Raw genomic sequence first — 14,707 nt, 5'->3', positions numbered from 1 at the left:
GCGTGGTCGGGACGGAGGAAGCGGAAGGGTCGGGAAGATGGCGGCGGTGGCAGGGGGAGCCTGGGGCGGCCGGAGGATGGAGGCCGCTGCGGGCGGTTGCCGAGCCCCGCTCCCGGCCTGGTGGGGGCTGCTCCAGGGGCTGCTTCTCGCCGTGCTGGCAGCGGGTGAGGCTGGCTGAAAGAGGGTCTGGGCGGGGCGGGCTTCCTCCGATTTGGGGCCGCTCCACGGCTGAAGCAGAGGCACGGAGGGCGTCGCCTGGTCCCCTTCGACATGGCGGCACTGGGAGCCCTCGCCTGGCCGTGCTGGGTTGGTGAGGAGCTCGTCTTTCCCCCCTGTGTTGGGGGGAGCCTCTTGTGCACCGGGGTCACGACAACCCCATGCAACGCTACGGGCTTGGAGTAGCTGGAAAGCTCCCCGGGTGAGAAGAACCTGGGGGTGCTGGATGACAGCCGGCTGGGCATGAGCCAGCAGTGCCCAGGTGGCCAAGGAGGCCACCAGCCCCCGGGCTTGTGTCAGCACTGGTGTGGCCAGCAGGAGCCGGGCAGGGATGGGGCCCCTGTGCTCGGCACTGGTGAGGCCCCACCTCGAATGCTGGGCTCAGGTTTGGGCCCCTCGGGACAAGAAGGGCCTGGAGGGGCTGGAGCGTGTCCAGAGAAGGGCAGCGGGGCTGGGGCAGGGTCTGGAGCACAAGTGTGCTGGGGGACGGCTGAGGGGGCTGGGGGGGTTTAGCCTGGAGAAGAGGGGGCTGAGGGGAGCCCTTCTCGCTCTCTGCAGCTGCCTGAGAGGGGCTGGAGTGAGGGGGGGTCGGTCTCTGCTCCCAAGTCACCAGTGACAGGGCGAGAGGGAACGGCCTCAAGCTGCGTCAGGGGAGGTTTAGGTTGGGTGTGAGGGAAAATGTCTTCCCTGCCAGAGCGGTCAGGCCCTGGCACAGGCTGCCCAGAGAGGTGGGGGAGTCACCGTCCCTGGGGGGGTTCAAAAAACATGTAGACGTGGCACTTGGGGACATGGTTTAGGAGGCCTGGGGGTGTTGGGGTGGGGGTTGGACTTGGTGATCCTAGAGGACTTTTCCAACCTTAATGATTCTGTGAGACGCAGGGAGCCCCTGGTTTGTCCCCTTCTGAGGCAGGGCTATGTCTTGTCCCCAGGCTCCTGCTGGGGGAACTCTGTTGAGAGGAAGATCTACATCCCCCTGAACAAAACAGCACCGTGCGTTCGCCTCCTGAATGCCACCCACCAGATTGGCTGCCAGTGTGAGTAGAACTGTGGGACCCCAGAGCTGCTCCTGGGGATGGCCGTGCCGTGAGTGGTGGGGTGTAATGTATCTTTCTTGTTTGACTCGCCTAGATCAGTATTTCCCTTGTTCTCAGCGCTGTTTGCCCTCTTTTCCAATTCTGCTCCAGTAATGCTGAATACTCTGACCTGTTTCTGCTAAATTGAGGGGTGGAGACCTTAGACCGTGTTCCTACAGACCTCAAAAATCCCTGTCAAGGCATTTTGAGCTTGTGCGGTCAGTGCATGCACAGGACAAAGCCAACTCTCAGCTTCTAGGGGTACAAGGCAAAGCCGTGAGCGGTACAGAATGCATTGGGGTTAACAAGGTATGAGAGAAAGGGAGCAGGGAGTGAGTAAGTGAGGAGGTGACACCTAAAGGGAGAAGAGAGTTTGGCTGAGCCACTTGTGCAGAGCTTGTTAACTTCGCCATACTGAAATGGAGAAGGCAGGACTGCATGACTCTTAATTAAAATATAGATAAGGGAACCCCATTCAAGCGATATTCCTGGCTGAAGTTAGTGTGAGTCAGTGTTTTGCTCATTTCCAACTCAGTTTTGCTGCCATGGTGAGCCACTCCCTGCAGTGGAAGTTGTCAGCTGCCACTACAGGGCAGCACAGCTGTGCTTAGTCAGTCAAATAACCGAGGGTACAAGGTTCTCTTCGCTCCTCTTCCACCCTCTGTGTCAGCCTAGCATTAGGGCAGACAGCCGCACGCAGTCCTGCCTTCCCGGTCACAGGCAGCTTCCGACAATGACAGCAGTTACTAACCGGGGGCGGGGGTTGAAAAAGTGCTTGTTTTTATCAGTCTCTTACGGAAGTGCTTTGTCTGTTGTCCGTTTTCTTTGGGAGGTGGTGAAATGACAAGCAGTGGGCCTGCTTTATTGCTAGCCCCCTTTACCATCACAATCTTTTGCCCTTCGTGCTTCTCCAGGCCTCATGCTGAGGTGTCTTTGAGCCCTCAGTTTCTGAATTTGCAATCTTTCCTCCTCGCTGAGGGGCAGCACTAACCCTTCTGTGACTACGGTCCCTGAGGCAGGTCCTGTCTCCTTTGAGCGCCTTTCTGTCTCGGAGCCTGTTTCCTGCTATCCTCCCTTATTCTGCTCAGTCACAGGAGACTCATACTGCTTAGTTAGCTGAAGGCCCTTCAGTGCTTTGATGCACTTAAACAAAAGATGCTTTCAAAGCATGAGTGCTTATTTCTTCGTCTGTGCTGTTCAGCTTTTTCCTTTCCCTCCTAAAAGCCACTGTTCCTTTTTCTGTCCTGCTTTAGCGAAATGGTGCTGCTTCACCAAATGGCTTCCTCCAGCCCTCTAATCCCATGAAGCATTCTTCCCTAAAGCCCTTAATAACCTACTGCCTGCTGTTCCGGGGTGGTTTGGGGGTGTGAAGGAAGTAGATCTCTGTGAAAGGTGAAGGGCACACGCTCTCTTTCCACAGCCTCCATCAGCGGAGACACAGGGGTGATCCACGTGGTTGAGAAGGAGGAGGACCTGAGCTGGGTGCTTGCTGATGGCCCACACCCACCCTACATGATACTGCTAGACGGGAACCTCTTCAACAGGTCAGTCATCATCAGTTTTTATCATCCCAGAGTGAGCGGAGGCTGGAAGACTGATACGGGTCCCTAATCTGGTGATGAAAACGTCATTTTTCAGGGGACAGATGGCAGAATCAGCCCTGACTGCGCTGATAGTGAGGTTGAAATATTTGTGGTTTTACTGTGGTTTAGTGCCTGAACTTATTTCTTCTTAAATGGGCTGGTTTGCTGTTAGGAGATCTCTGCTCTGTGTAAATTTTCATGCCATGTTCATCAATGTAGCAGTTACTAAAGTTCATTAAACAACATCTGGGGAAGAGGAGGCTGAGGGGAGCCCTTCTCGCTCTCTGCAGCTGCCTGAGAGGGGCTGGAGTGAGGGGGGGGCTGGTCTCTGCTCCCAAGTCACCAGTGACAGGACGAGAGGGAACGGCCTCAGGCTGCGTCAGGGGAGGTTTAGGTTGGGTATGAGGGAAAATGTCTTCACTGCAAGAGTGGTCAGGCCCTGGCACAGGCTGCCCAGAGAGGTGGGGGAGTCGCCGTCCCTGGAGGAATTTAAAAGACGTGTGGACATGGCACTTGAGGGCATGGTTTAGGAGGCCTGGGGGTGTTGGGTTGGCGGCTGGACTTGATGATCCTAGAGATCTTTTCCAACCTTTAATGATTCTATGATTCTGTGTGATTAAGATTGGTCACATCTCTTCCTGGGCAGAGCTGGCTGATGTTTTCTGCTTGTTGCTCTCTATGTAATCGCACGCAGTTCTGAGAAGATAAAGAAAAAGGCACGCATTGGTTATTTTGGTCAAAAGCATCGTCACATGCTCGACTGCAATATATCGACGTTAGCGTGTCTTGGATTGTGACTCTTCATTAATAAATTCAAAATTTCACTCATAATTCTTCTCTTCTAGGAGGGTAATGCTGCAGCTGAAGGGAACCTCGCGAGTGTCAGGCCTTGCTGTGGCCATTGCCAAACCTAGCCCTCCCCAGGGATTCTCTCCTGGTTTGAAGTGCCCCAATGATGGGTTTGGTAAGGAAATGTTAAGTCTTTATCCTTGTTAGGAGGAAGAGAAATGGTGTCTTTACATTGTATGGTCAAAGCAAGCAGTGCAAAGGGTAGCTGAAATTGCAGCTGTGCTTTAATGTCGAAGTGGTGTTTAAGATAACGGGCTCAATATGTTCTTTTGAAGTTCTTTTCCTTCAAAAGAATATGTTCTTTTGTTGGTCTGAGCTGGAATCTCATAGTTTCTCAGCAGGGGTTGGGACGGGCTTAAGGGAAGACGCTTAGATAAGTTGGCTAAAACAGCATTGAGTCACTAAAGTGTTAAACCTGACCAAGGGTGGCTGTAAGTTCTTTTTCTTTAAGGTGTGAAACTTGTACTTTGTCCACATGTGATCATTAAAAGGTCTTACGTTTGCACAGATTGTGCGGAGCGTGTGTTCCCCTCTTTGGGCCAGTCGCTGCGTTGTAAAGTGTCATTCTGCCTCCCTGAATTCCCTCCGGGGTTTCAGGTAGCTTTTCGTTTCGCTATTTTTTTCACGCGGTGAATTTACTGTGATGCATTTTGAGGGGCGAAGTTGCTGCTGCACCTTCTGTAGGTCGCGGAAAGCTTTCTGCTGTGAAGGATGCCACGTACGCTCTGAGATGAGTTTGGTGGGCTGGCGTTCGTCGTGTCTCTGCCTTCGTGCTGTTTGCACAGTATCTAGGTGTTAAATTGATTGGCACGTTCTGGATGCCTTAGGGTTACTTCCAGCACATGATGAGCTCAGAAAATGTGGGTTTGTGTGTTCCTCCTTTTGAAGTATAATGTTTCTCTGTGTGCCTCCTCCGCTCTCTCAGCGTGGGATAAATGCTCACTGAGTGCTCGCGCCAGCCTCCTGGCACCTGATGGCTTTGAGCACGCATGTTTCTCATTCTCTCTGCGTAGCACGGCGCTCTGTCTCTGCCACTCTGCCTCATGTGGTGACCAGCTCCATCCCTCCAAGCTTTTGTCAGCTGGTTCCTCGGCCCGTAATGGTGCTCATTCTCTATTTGCTGCTATTTTCTCAGCAGGCCCTACCTCTCCTGCAGTCTGTTGCTCTCTTGCAGGCTCAGATTTGCCCGTTTCTTTCTGTTTCCAGGTGTGTATTCCAAAGATTACGGCCCTCAGTTCGCACACTGCAATAAGACTGTGTGGAATCCCGTGGGGAGTGGGCTTTCCTATGAGGATTTTGACTTCCCTATTTTTCTCCTTGAAGATGCCAATGAGACGCAAGTTATTAAGCAGGTACTGCGCTTCCTCAGCAAGTAGGGAAGGGAAGCTGCGGCACGGTTCAGGGAAGGGGACAGAAGTTTTGTTTTCTCTCAGCTTAGATGTCAAAATCTACAGTAAAAATCTATGGTTGAATTTTTTTATGCAGTATGCAACGCAGAAAGGCCAAGTTTTGTAATGATTTTTATTTCCATCCAGTGTTACCAAGACCATAACGTCCCTCGTGATGGATCTGGCCCCGAGTACCCTCTCTGTGCCATGCAGCTTTTTTCCCACATGCATGCTGTCACCAGCACCGTTACCTGCATGAGGCGCAGCTACCTCCAAAGTACCTTCAGCATTAATCCAGGTGAGCTGATTCCTCTTTCCTTGTCATGATGTGGGATAAGGCTAGTGGTAAAAATCCCGGTGGACCACGGTTGTGCAAAAGAAAGAAGATTTTAGAGTTTCCCTAAAGGCTTGCTTGCCAAGTGAGCCTTTTCGAACTAAACTATTCAAGTGGTAAGGAATTTTGGGCTGTTCATCATCAGTTTAGAAAATAATATGTATGGCTGAGAAAGGTACCTCATACCTGCTATGTAGGTCATCGAGAACGGCTCTGAGATTACAGCTCTGTTAGACTGCGTGTACAGGAGCTGAAATCCTGGTCCTGGTGAATGTTTCTCCAGTGACTTTCCTGGGGCCAGGACTTCCCCCCGCTGAGCAGAAGTTCACTCCTGTGACAGAACCGCTGGTGAGCTACAGCTGACCAGAAAGCTCACGTCTCACTCGTCACTGCTGTAGTCTCAACTCAAACAATGTTGTTTCTGCTTCCTAGAGGTTATGTGTGATCCTCTCCTTGATTACAATGTGTGGAGCACCTTGCAACCTATCAATTCCTCTGGAAAAGTCGATCCTGAGAAGGAAGTTATTATTGTCGCTACGCGAGTAGGTACCTCTTAATCTCGCTTTGTAGAGGGTGGACTGGAAGGATTCTGGGAAGGTGTGGGCTTAGAGTCTCCCGGGAATCTACTCCTCTTACACATTTTCATTTATTCCCATGTCCTAAATGTTCTTTTAGATCTGTCTGGCTATTGTGTTTCTGCAAGTACGAGCCTTTTACCTGGTGGGTTTACCTATTGTTTCCATGTAAGAACGTCTGCATTTCATTTCTGTCTTGTTAATGTGAGACTTTTTTTTAGCATTTTCTCCACTGATGGAGCCAGGCAAGTAGAACTAGTTAATGTGTCTGTTATGCTTTCCTATTTCACATCCTTAAAATGTGTTGCAGAGGGAGGCAGCGTGGCTGGCTCATCTGTATTTTTCGGGGGGGCGGCGAGGGAGGCTGAATCACATGGAGATTTTGGTGTGTGTCAAGCAGTGAGTCAGTGTCAGAGCTAAGAAGGAAATTCACTTCCCCGTCTAGCGGTCTGGTTACAGTCACTTTACACCCTCCAGAGATGCAAGTCCAAAACTCCGCGCTGTCACTGTCTCGGAGGCCCATGCTGCACTAACCTCGGTTTTCAGACCAGGGCTGAGGGCTCAGGACTGCCACAGCAGTGCAGTTGGTATTTTAAGTTTCATTAGGCGGGGTGCTTTGGTTCTTCCCTTATCAGTAGGATGCATGGAATAGGGGAGAGGTGATAGATCTGCTTTCCCAATAGAGTATTCCTCTGCCTATGTGCACGTTCCTTACATCTCCTGTTCATCCTTACAGATTGACAGCCATTCCTTCTTCTGGAACATCGCACCTGGGGCAGAGAGTGCCGTCTCTTCTTTTGTGACCCACTTGGCCGCTGCTGAAGCCCTTCATAAAGTGTCAGATGTTCATCTGCTGCAAAGGAATATAATGTTCACCTTCTTCCAAGGGGTAAGAGCAGCGGCATCGCTCCACCATTTGGCTCGTTCTAAGATACCAAATCAGCCCTTGGCTCCTGCAAATGAACTTTTTCCCTACTCTTTGCGCGGAGTCGTTTGTCTGCATCCCCACCCGTGGTTCCCCCTGCTCCCCCAGCGAGAACAGGATCTTAATTGCACTGGGATAACAACAGCAGATGGAGCTTCCACTGGGGCAGCCTGTATTCTGCCCCATGGTTCATTCTGGATGAATGACTCAAACTTTGCTTCCCCTCCTGTCTGTATGTCTGTCCTCTGCCTTGCCCCTGTTCAGGGTGAACTGCGATGGCCAAGCTTTAAATTCTGAAATGAAGCCCGGAAAAAGCTAGATTAAAAATATATGTATTGACAGCAGCAAAATGTAGCTCATTTCTGAGAGCCCAGCACTGGAGTTGGCAGCTGTGGAAAAGCAGAACAAGCTTGTGGAGGAGGGACTGACGGCCAACAGCTGATGTTCCCCTCAAGGCATCTATGCTGATGGCTTCTTTTGTGCAGCTTTGTGAAACCGGCTCCCACAGCCCCATGCTGTGGCCATGAGATTCCCTTCATTCACCCTCTTCAGCACATACTTCCCTAGTCAGGATTTCCCAGGGGGAGGCAGGCGTACGGCGCTGTGGAGCGGATGTTCTCGGTCGTGCTCCCAGGGTGTAGGAGGAATGATAAGACTTGGCTGTAAATTAGTCAAGGGGGAAGTCGGGTGGCTGGCTGACTTCACTGCCCTTCTTTGTCGTGGGGATTCTCTTCTTAGGGGCACATATTCTTCCCCAGGCAATGCTCAGCTTTTTGCAGCTGCCTTGACAAACTCATTTCTGTCATCGAGCCTTACTTCCCTTTTTTTCCCAAGGAAACAGACACCCCTCCTTTCAGGAAAACTTCATGTGTTTAATTCCTGGAATGGAGAATTGCCCTTTTCCCTGACTTGCCGTCGTCCTTACCGAAAAATAAAGATGACTTATGCCAGGGTAAAGGCTGTGTTAATGCCTCTTTGCTGTTACTCCCAGTAGATATTACTGGATATCGGTGCTCACTGAAGTCTGACTTTGCCTCTGTGCCTTTCTTGCTTGTGGAATTCAATAGCTGTCCCCTGTCTTTTTGCTCTTTGCCTTCATTTCTGTCCTTTGCTCCATCCCTTCCTACCACATCTTTGTCTTTGGAGCCAGACACAACGTAATACGTACTTTGGTCTTTTGGTGTGCGCCAGGCTGTGGGGACCTTCAGGAATACTTGGTGCAGTGGTTGGCCCCCAAACTCTTGATTTTTGGGCCACCTCAGCCTCTCGAATATTGCTGTTGGTTGGGCCAGGCAGCTGTCCGTACGTCATTCACGTGTGATGCTTTTTCTGTTGCAGGAGACCTTTGATTACATTGGCAGCTCACGAATGGTGTACGATATGGAAAAAGACAAGTTTCCTCTCCGCTTGGACAACATTCATTCATTTGTGGAGTTGAATCAGGTGTGGGATAAGTATGGGGACCTTTTTTATTCCCTGTTTCTCTGTGATAATTTAGCTGTGGTTTTCCCAGCCATCCCTTCTCTGTTTTTGATTTTTCCCTGGACTGGACTTCCCTGTTCTGCAAGACTCCATGATGTTGATTTATGTACTTATGGTGGGGTGGTTGTTTTTTTTTTTTTTCTTGAAGGTGGCTCTAAGGAATGACTCCGTTCTGTGGATGCATACAGACCCCGTCTCTCGGATGAATGAATCTGTTGAAGTGCAGGTAATAGAAAGCAATTTGTAGCTGTTCATCATATCAAAATGCTGTGGGATCTTTAGCACACTGCAGGCGATGGGGATGTTAAGCTTTCCAGATAAATTACGCGTCCAAAAGAACAGTGGAACAGTGCCATCTTCTCTTCTTCCAGGTTAGAAACCTGCTAGATATTCTGAGTAATAGCAGCGTGGGAGCAAATGTGACTTTGCAGGAAGCTGGATATTCGCAGCCTCTTCCCCCATCTTCCTTCCAGCGCTTCCTTCGGGCCCGGCACATCCCTGGAGTGGTCCTAACTGACCACAGGAGCGCCTTCCAGAACAGGTACTTCTCCGGGGCACAGGCTGGCCCATGGCCGAAGGCAGCGGAGCCGGCAGAGGGCATCTGAGCTCCTGCAACGCCTCTGCCGGGGGTCTGCTGCCTAACATACATGTAGAGCGGCAGCCCGGGGGGAGCGGAGGAGCAAACGTGTGCCATGTAATTGAACAAGCGCAACATAATTATTCTGACAACCGAAAGAAATCCAGTTTTGTACAGAAAATGTTCCCCACAGCTGGCCAGAAGCCAGAGGTGAGCAAATGGCAACTGAGCGTGCCTAAGCCTCATCTGTTCTTCCAGAAGCTAGCTGCCTTTTTTCTTTTTTTTTTTTTTAATATAGCTTTCTGTTTGTGATGGCAGAAAGCCCCAGGCATTGGGAAGGACACTTTCATTCACCCCACATGACCCTGCTACAGCGTGCTCCTTGGGGATCCCCCGCTCCTCTTGGTGGAAGTGGAAGAGGAAGATCCACTTCCTCTTTGGAAGTGGGAATGCGGGGTAGAGGACAGGCATACGCCTCTCCCCTCTTCCCTAAACTCTTCAAATAGTCTCTTTCCCTTCATCCTCTTTTCTCTGCTCTTTCTGAGAATCTCTGTAGCAATCAAGTAGCTTCCCTTTCGCCTCTAAATCTGCACTGCTTTAAAGGGATAAGAGCAGCTGGGGTGGAGGAAAGTGCAACTCGCTGCCGTGTGACCCGCCCTTGGACCGGGGGGATCAGTCCCAGGTTGGCTGGGAATGTCAGGTGCATAGACCATGCAGTGGGCTTTCAGCTGCCTGTGCTGCAGACGCCTTGGTGTAAACCTCTGGTAGAATTCACTTGGAATTCCTCACTGCCTTCAGAATAAGGCATTAATAAAATCCACGGGCACAACTTGCCTCAAAAGCCCTCTTCCCAGGAGACCTTCTGCATGGGTTGTCCTTGCCTCAGTTTCTCTACCCATTTAATAGATTGGGCTGTCACCCACCTGAAAGCTAATCACAGCTTGTAAATTGTGTGGAGATCCTCAGATGGGAGAAGCTGTGCAAGGGCCAAGTTAATTATAAAGCCTCATTAAATGGTTTAAGGAGCGTGTGGCAGGGCAGTGCTTTGGCAGGGCTGTAGCTCTGCTCCCAGGAGACTGCTCCCACTGTTTGCTTTAGGCACACTCTGAATTGAATTCCATGCCCTGTGGTTTCTTTCTGCCCCTCCCCAACCTCTGTTTGCCTTCTTCTTTTCAGATACTACCAGAGCATGTACGACACTCCAGAGAACATCCGGATGCAATACCCCGAGGGGCTTAGCCCTGAGGAGACCTTAGAGTATGTCACAGACACAGCCAAGGTTCCTACTTTGCATTTTCTTTAGCTGCTGGCTCTGGGGTGGATGGGGCTTTGGGTGGGGGCAGCTGGAAGCAGGGTCATGGGGAGTGGGGGAAAGCCGTTTCCAAAAAGGGCAGAAAGAAGGTGGAAGTGCTTTGTACAAAGGCACTCAAACGCTAGCGCCGTGTAAGCGTTTTGATGGATGTGTAGATTCTGGCTTGCTCTCCTTGCTTGTTTTGCTGGATCTGCCTATCTTGATTAACACAGAGCACTCTTCCTTTGCAGTCCCTGGCAGAAGTTGCCACAGTGGTCGCCCGTGCTCTCTACCAGCTTGCGGGGGGAGCCAACAACACCTCTGCTATTCAGGCAGATCCAAAAACGGTACGAGCAGATGGAATTGAGTCCCTGGCATCTCTGATGAGCCCTCACGTACTTCCCTTCTGTCTCTGTTTATATGTGTTTACACAGCATGCTGTCCTGTCTGTCTCCGTGAGGGCTTTGCCTCCCCCCTTCTCTCTTTCCCCACCACAGCTGAATGAAAAACCTTTCACCCTTCTCTAGTTCCTTGCCTCTCCATCTCGGGGCAGACATTAAGCTTCACGAGCCCTCTACAAAACAGAGCTCCTTTATCCTCGTTCCACAAAGCAGAAGAGGAAGCTGAGGTGAAATGGCAACGTGTGCCACAGGGATCAGCTAAGGAGTCGGCAGAGCTGGAATCAAACCCAGTGTTCACAGCTCGGTCCTGATTTATGTACAGTTGTGACACACAGTCTCTCCTTTGCTGTGCTCTTGGCCCTTGTAGTGGGGAATAGCTGTCAGCCAAATAATCTCGAGAGGTGTAGCTGTTAAGATGCTGGTTTTTCTCTCCTCTTTGTGTAAACCAATTTCCGTCTCTTTCCAGGTCTCTCGAATGCTCTATGGGTTTCTGATTAAAATGAACAATTCCTGGTTTCAGTCCATCATTAAACCAGACATAAAAGGAATTCTGGGTAAGGGCAACATAGGGAAGAACAACACAGGAATGGGTTTGACCCCATATGTTACCTGGCAGCTTTCTAAAGCGCCACACTAACACTGTCTGCTTCTGGCCATCTCCCTGCCAATCCCACCTCTCTGACTGTTCCAGGTGACGTTCCTCAACACTACGTTGCCGTTTCCAGCCCTGTGAACACTACCTACCTTGTACAGTATGTCCTGGCCAACCTCACGGGCACTGTTGTTAACCTCACCAAGGAAGAGTGCCTGAACCCTGAAAAAATACCCAGCAGTGAGAAAGAAGTAAGTATCCATTAGAGTGGGGTGATGGGTGGGGACAGATCTGCCGTCCACTTCTGCTCTTGAGGGAGGCTGGGTAGGAATGGTTTCTATCGATCATGATAACACGTGGGAGAACTGGGGAACTCCTCTGACAAGGAGGCATCTTAACGCCCGAGGGCAGGGGAGGAGTGGGTGAAAGGATCCCCTTCCAGTGCGAACAGCCAGTGAAGCCTCTCTCCCCCCTCAGAGGCACGAGTTCAGAGTAAGGGAATAGTTGGTTATTTACTAGTGGCTGTTTGCTGCCTCTTACTGTCCCGTTTTCTTTGCAGATGTACGAATATGCCTGGGTGCAGGGTTCCCTGGACCCTAACTCAACATCACGGGTCCCCTACTGTGTTCGGTCAACTGTTCACCTAAGCAAAGCGCTCTCTCCTGCCTTTGAGCTGAGGCAGTGGGGTTCTACAGAGTACTCCACATGGACAGAGAGTCGGTGGAAAGAGATCCGTGCCCGAATATTTCTGGTAGCCAGCAAGGAGCTAGAGGTGAGTTTGTACGTGTCTGAAAAAGAAAGTAGAGAAAAAAAATGTGGCTAGCTGTGAATAACATCTCCTGACAGCTGGAGAAACAGTTCAGAGTCTGTTACAAGACCTTGTGCCATCGTCCTGGGTGAGCTCCAGTTAAAAAGAGCTGGGCTTTGATCCTTGGAAATGAGGTAACCAAGAGTGCACCACTGGCGATAACCCTCCCACCTCCAGCCATTTCTGGGTTAATAACCTACTCGCTGAGGCCAAGACAGTGCAGAATAATCAAGGGTCCCCTGAGCAGGCTGAGCTCTGTGAATAAAACATAGAAGCGACAGGACTCTTAACCCCTTCCCCAAGCACAGGAAGCCAAGCCAGTCACTCTGTTAAGGTGTTTTGCCTGACGAGCAACCCAGACCTTCCTTCCTGCAGTTCGAATCCCCTCTCGACAGCGCAGCAATAACTTTTGCCCAAACCTCCATGAACAAAAGCTGCTGTTGGTTCAGTGTCTCGGTTTCTAAGCAGCCCTTAGCTGGGTGTGATGTGGCTTAAGTACCAGCAGAATAAGGGTTAAGCGTACAGTCACTTTGGGGCTCTGTGCCTGTCTCAATGCCCTCTGGTTGGCTGTTAATGATGTCATACCCTGTCAGGACAGACTCCGGAGTGCACAGCGCTCTCGTCATCACCTGCTAGCAGTAAGCCACCCGAAGGCCACGCAAGCCCAGGCATTTGTTGCATCTCTCGGGTGGTTATTTGAAATCCGAACAGTTTATTTGCGTGGCACTGGGCCTTCTTAACGCGATCAGGCAAGCGCAGTGCCCTGCCTGCCTCCCGCGGCCTGTTACAGCCCAGTAGATACCAGTGCCCTGGGGATGCACAGGTTGAGCCCGGCCATCCCTGAAGTGTTGACCTGATAGAAAACGTACCGAGGGAGTTGTAGCGGCACATGAATGGCCGCTGCCTGGGGACTGCTATGAGGTGTCTGGGGGAGACTGTCAGCGGCAGTCCTACCACGCGAGGGGCAAGGTGGACAGGAAGGAATCTAACGAGGCCTTAGACTGGCCTGGCACTTCGCTTTCAGAAGAGGTGCTGAGCAGGAGGTAACCTCGGTTATGCAAAGGCTATTGACAGACGTTGGTTCTGCCAGCAACTGTGCTTGTGGAAGACGTTTACAGTTCCTTGCTGAAGGAGGTGTCAGTTCATGCAGGAGTAGCCAAAGTGTCGCATTAAATGGTCGCTAAAAGCCTTTGCAAACTGCGGCGGCCGCTCTGAAACGTGAGACGTTCTTTATCCGTGATGCAGCTTTCGCACGTTTTCTCTTAAACATCTGTTTGTGTGCGCTGCTGGGAACGACAGGGAAAGCTGACCTGGTCCTGCCTGGCAGTCACTTTCGTCTAAGGCTGTGAGGTCCTCAGAGTATCTTTTTATTTCAGTGTACATAGTGCCTCAGCAGCGAGCTGGTCTCTGTAGCTTTCGGACAGAGAACCCCATTCCACACAAATTCCGTGAGGCGCCGCGTGTGGTACTGGTGTTTGTAACGACAATGCTAAGTGTTTCTCATCCCTTCCTAGATAATCACTTTGGTTGTGGGCATTGCCATTCTGATCTTCTCTCTCCTCGCCACGTATTTTATCAACGCCAAAGCAGATGTACTTTTCAGCATCCCGCAGGACCCTGGGGCTGTGGCTTACTGAAGATGCTCTCTGGGCTTGAGAAGTCTTAGTCCTTGGATTACAATTTTCAAAGCTAAAACTACACTGGAATGCCCCTCTCTCTGGATAGGGATGCAAATGGTTCTCTCCAGAGCTCCTGTGCTCGCGTTCTGGGGACCGAGCCCTGAAACGTAAGAGACTTCTAGAAAACCGTGCCGACCAAGCCCTAAAGAAACTGTGACTGAGAAATTCCCAAAGCCTTTCTTTTTAATTTGTCCTTACTTCTGAGCAACTTGAGAGGATCGGTCCCGAATGCCACTGAGACGACGGTGGGATGGATGTGTTCCCTAACTGAAGGCAAGGGTGGAGAGGGTGAAGGTGTTTTCTCTGCGATGGATGCGGACCAGCAGATTTCCGTGGCGCCTGACAGCATAGGTTGCCTGTTAGTGTCCCACAGTTGCTGTGAATTTGTGTATACTACAATGCAGGGAGGGCAAGGTGTGTTTAACAGATGATTAGATGTAAAATGTCCTTTTTTTTTTTTAATGGTGCAATATTTTCTGGGTTTTGTATATATATATAAATAGTTCCGTTTAATTAAAAAAATCTCCACTTACAAATTAACCCATTGCCTGTTTTGTCTTAGTTGCTGCCAAACGGACCAAAAACCCTGGGTGCTGCGATACGTTTGGGTCTCGGGAGGAACAGGGTTTGATTTGGTTTATGACTCGCATTGAAACTTTGAATTCTTTCTACAGCTGGACGAAAGAAAGACCTTGTGCCCTCAGACAGGACAGGGAATTAACTCACTGTTGTTCAGACTGTACGTTCTCCAAGGCAGGGGTGGCTGATCGCCGCAAACGGCGCTTTGCACGACGGTAGCTTGATCTCGGTCAATCCTGTGGCACTGGTGTAATAAACAGGTTTTTAAAGAGCGCACTCACACACTTTGTTTCCTTCGATGCCAATCCGTGGTGCCCAGCAAGGCTGGGCTCTCAGGGCTAGCGGTTGCGACTGG

At 50.7% G+C, this 14,707-nt stretch overlaps 1 protein-coding gene across 1 annotated transcript; it reads left to right on the top strand.

Moving 5' to 3' along the window:
• The first annotated feature begins 1 nt into the window (after position 1).
• Positions 2 to 14,313, top strand: NCSTN (nicastrin). Its single transcript, XM_064475080.1, has 17 exons — positions 2 to 164; positions 1,146 to 1,250; positions 2,710 to 2,833; positions 3,718 to 3,836; positions 4,928 to 5,073; positions 5,257 to 5,407; positions 5,876 to 5,985; positions 6,755 to 6,907; positions 8,282 to 8,386; positions 8,574 to 8,651; positions 8,797 to 8,966; positions 10,179 to 10,281; positions 10,545 to 10,640; positions 11,161 to 11,248; positions 11,386 to 11,537; positions 11,846 to 12,058; positions 13,609 to 14,313. Exons 1-17 carry the CDS (start codon positions 38 to 40, stop codon positions 13,729 to 13,731), a joined length of 2,163 nt encoding a protein of 720 aa, XP_064331150.1. The 5' UTR covers positions 2 to 37; the 3' UTR covers positions 13,732 to 14,313.
• The last annotated feature ends 394 nt before the right edge of the window (positions 14,314 to 14,707 follow it).

This window comes from Phalacrocorax carbo, chromosome 28, assembly GCF_963921805.1.
Source record: "Phalacrocorax carbo chromosome 28, bPhaCar2.1, whole genome shotgun sequence".
Taxonomy (NCBI): Eukaryota; Metazoa; Chordata; class Aves; order Suliformes; family Phalacrocoracidae; genus Phalacrocorax; species Phalacrocorax carbo.
This window is presented reverse-complemented; position numbering and strand designations above follow the sequence as displayed.

Bases quoted from the DNA above. Each gene is read 5' to 3' on its own strand.
- NCSTN (XM_064475080.1), top strand. From the start codon at position 38: ATGGCGGCGGTGGCAGGGGGAGCCTGGGGCGGCCGGAGGATGGAGGCC. The intron at 8,652-8,796 runs GTAATAGAAAGC...CTCTTCTTCCAG, and splicing joins ATGAATCTGTTGAAGTGCAG to GTTAGAAACCTGCTAGATAT. The intron at 11,249-11,385 runs GTAAGGGCAACA...TGACTGTTCCAG, and splicing joins AGACATAAAAGGAATTCTGG to GTGACGTTCCTCAACACTAC.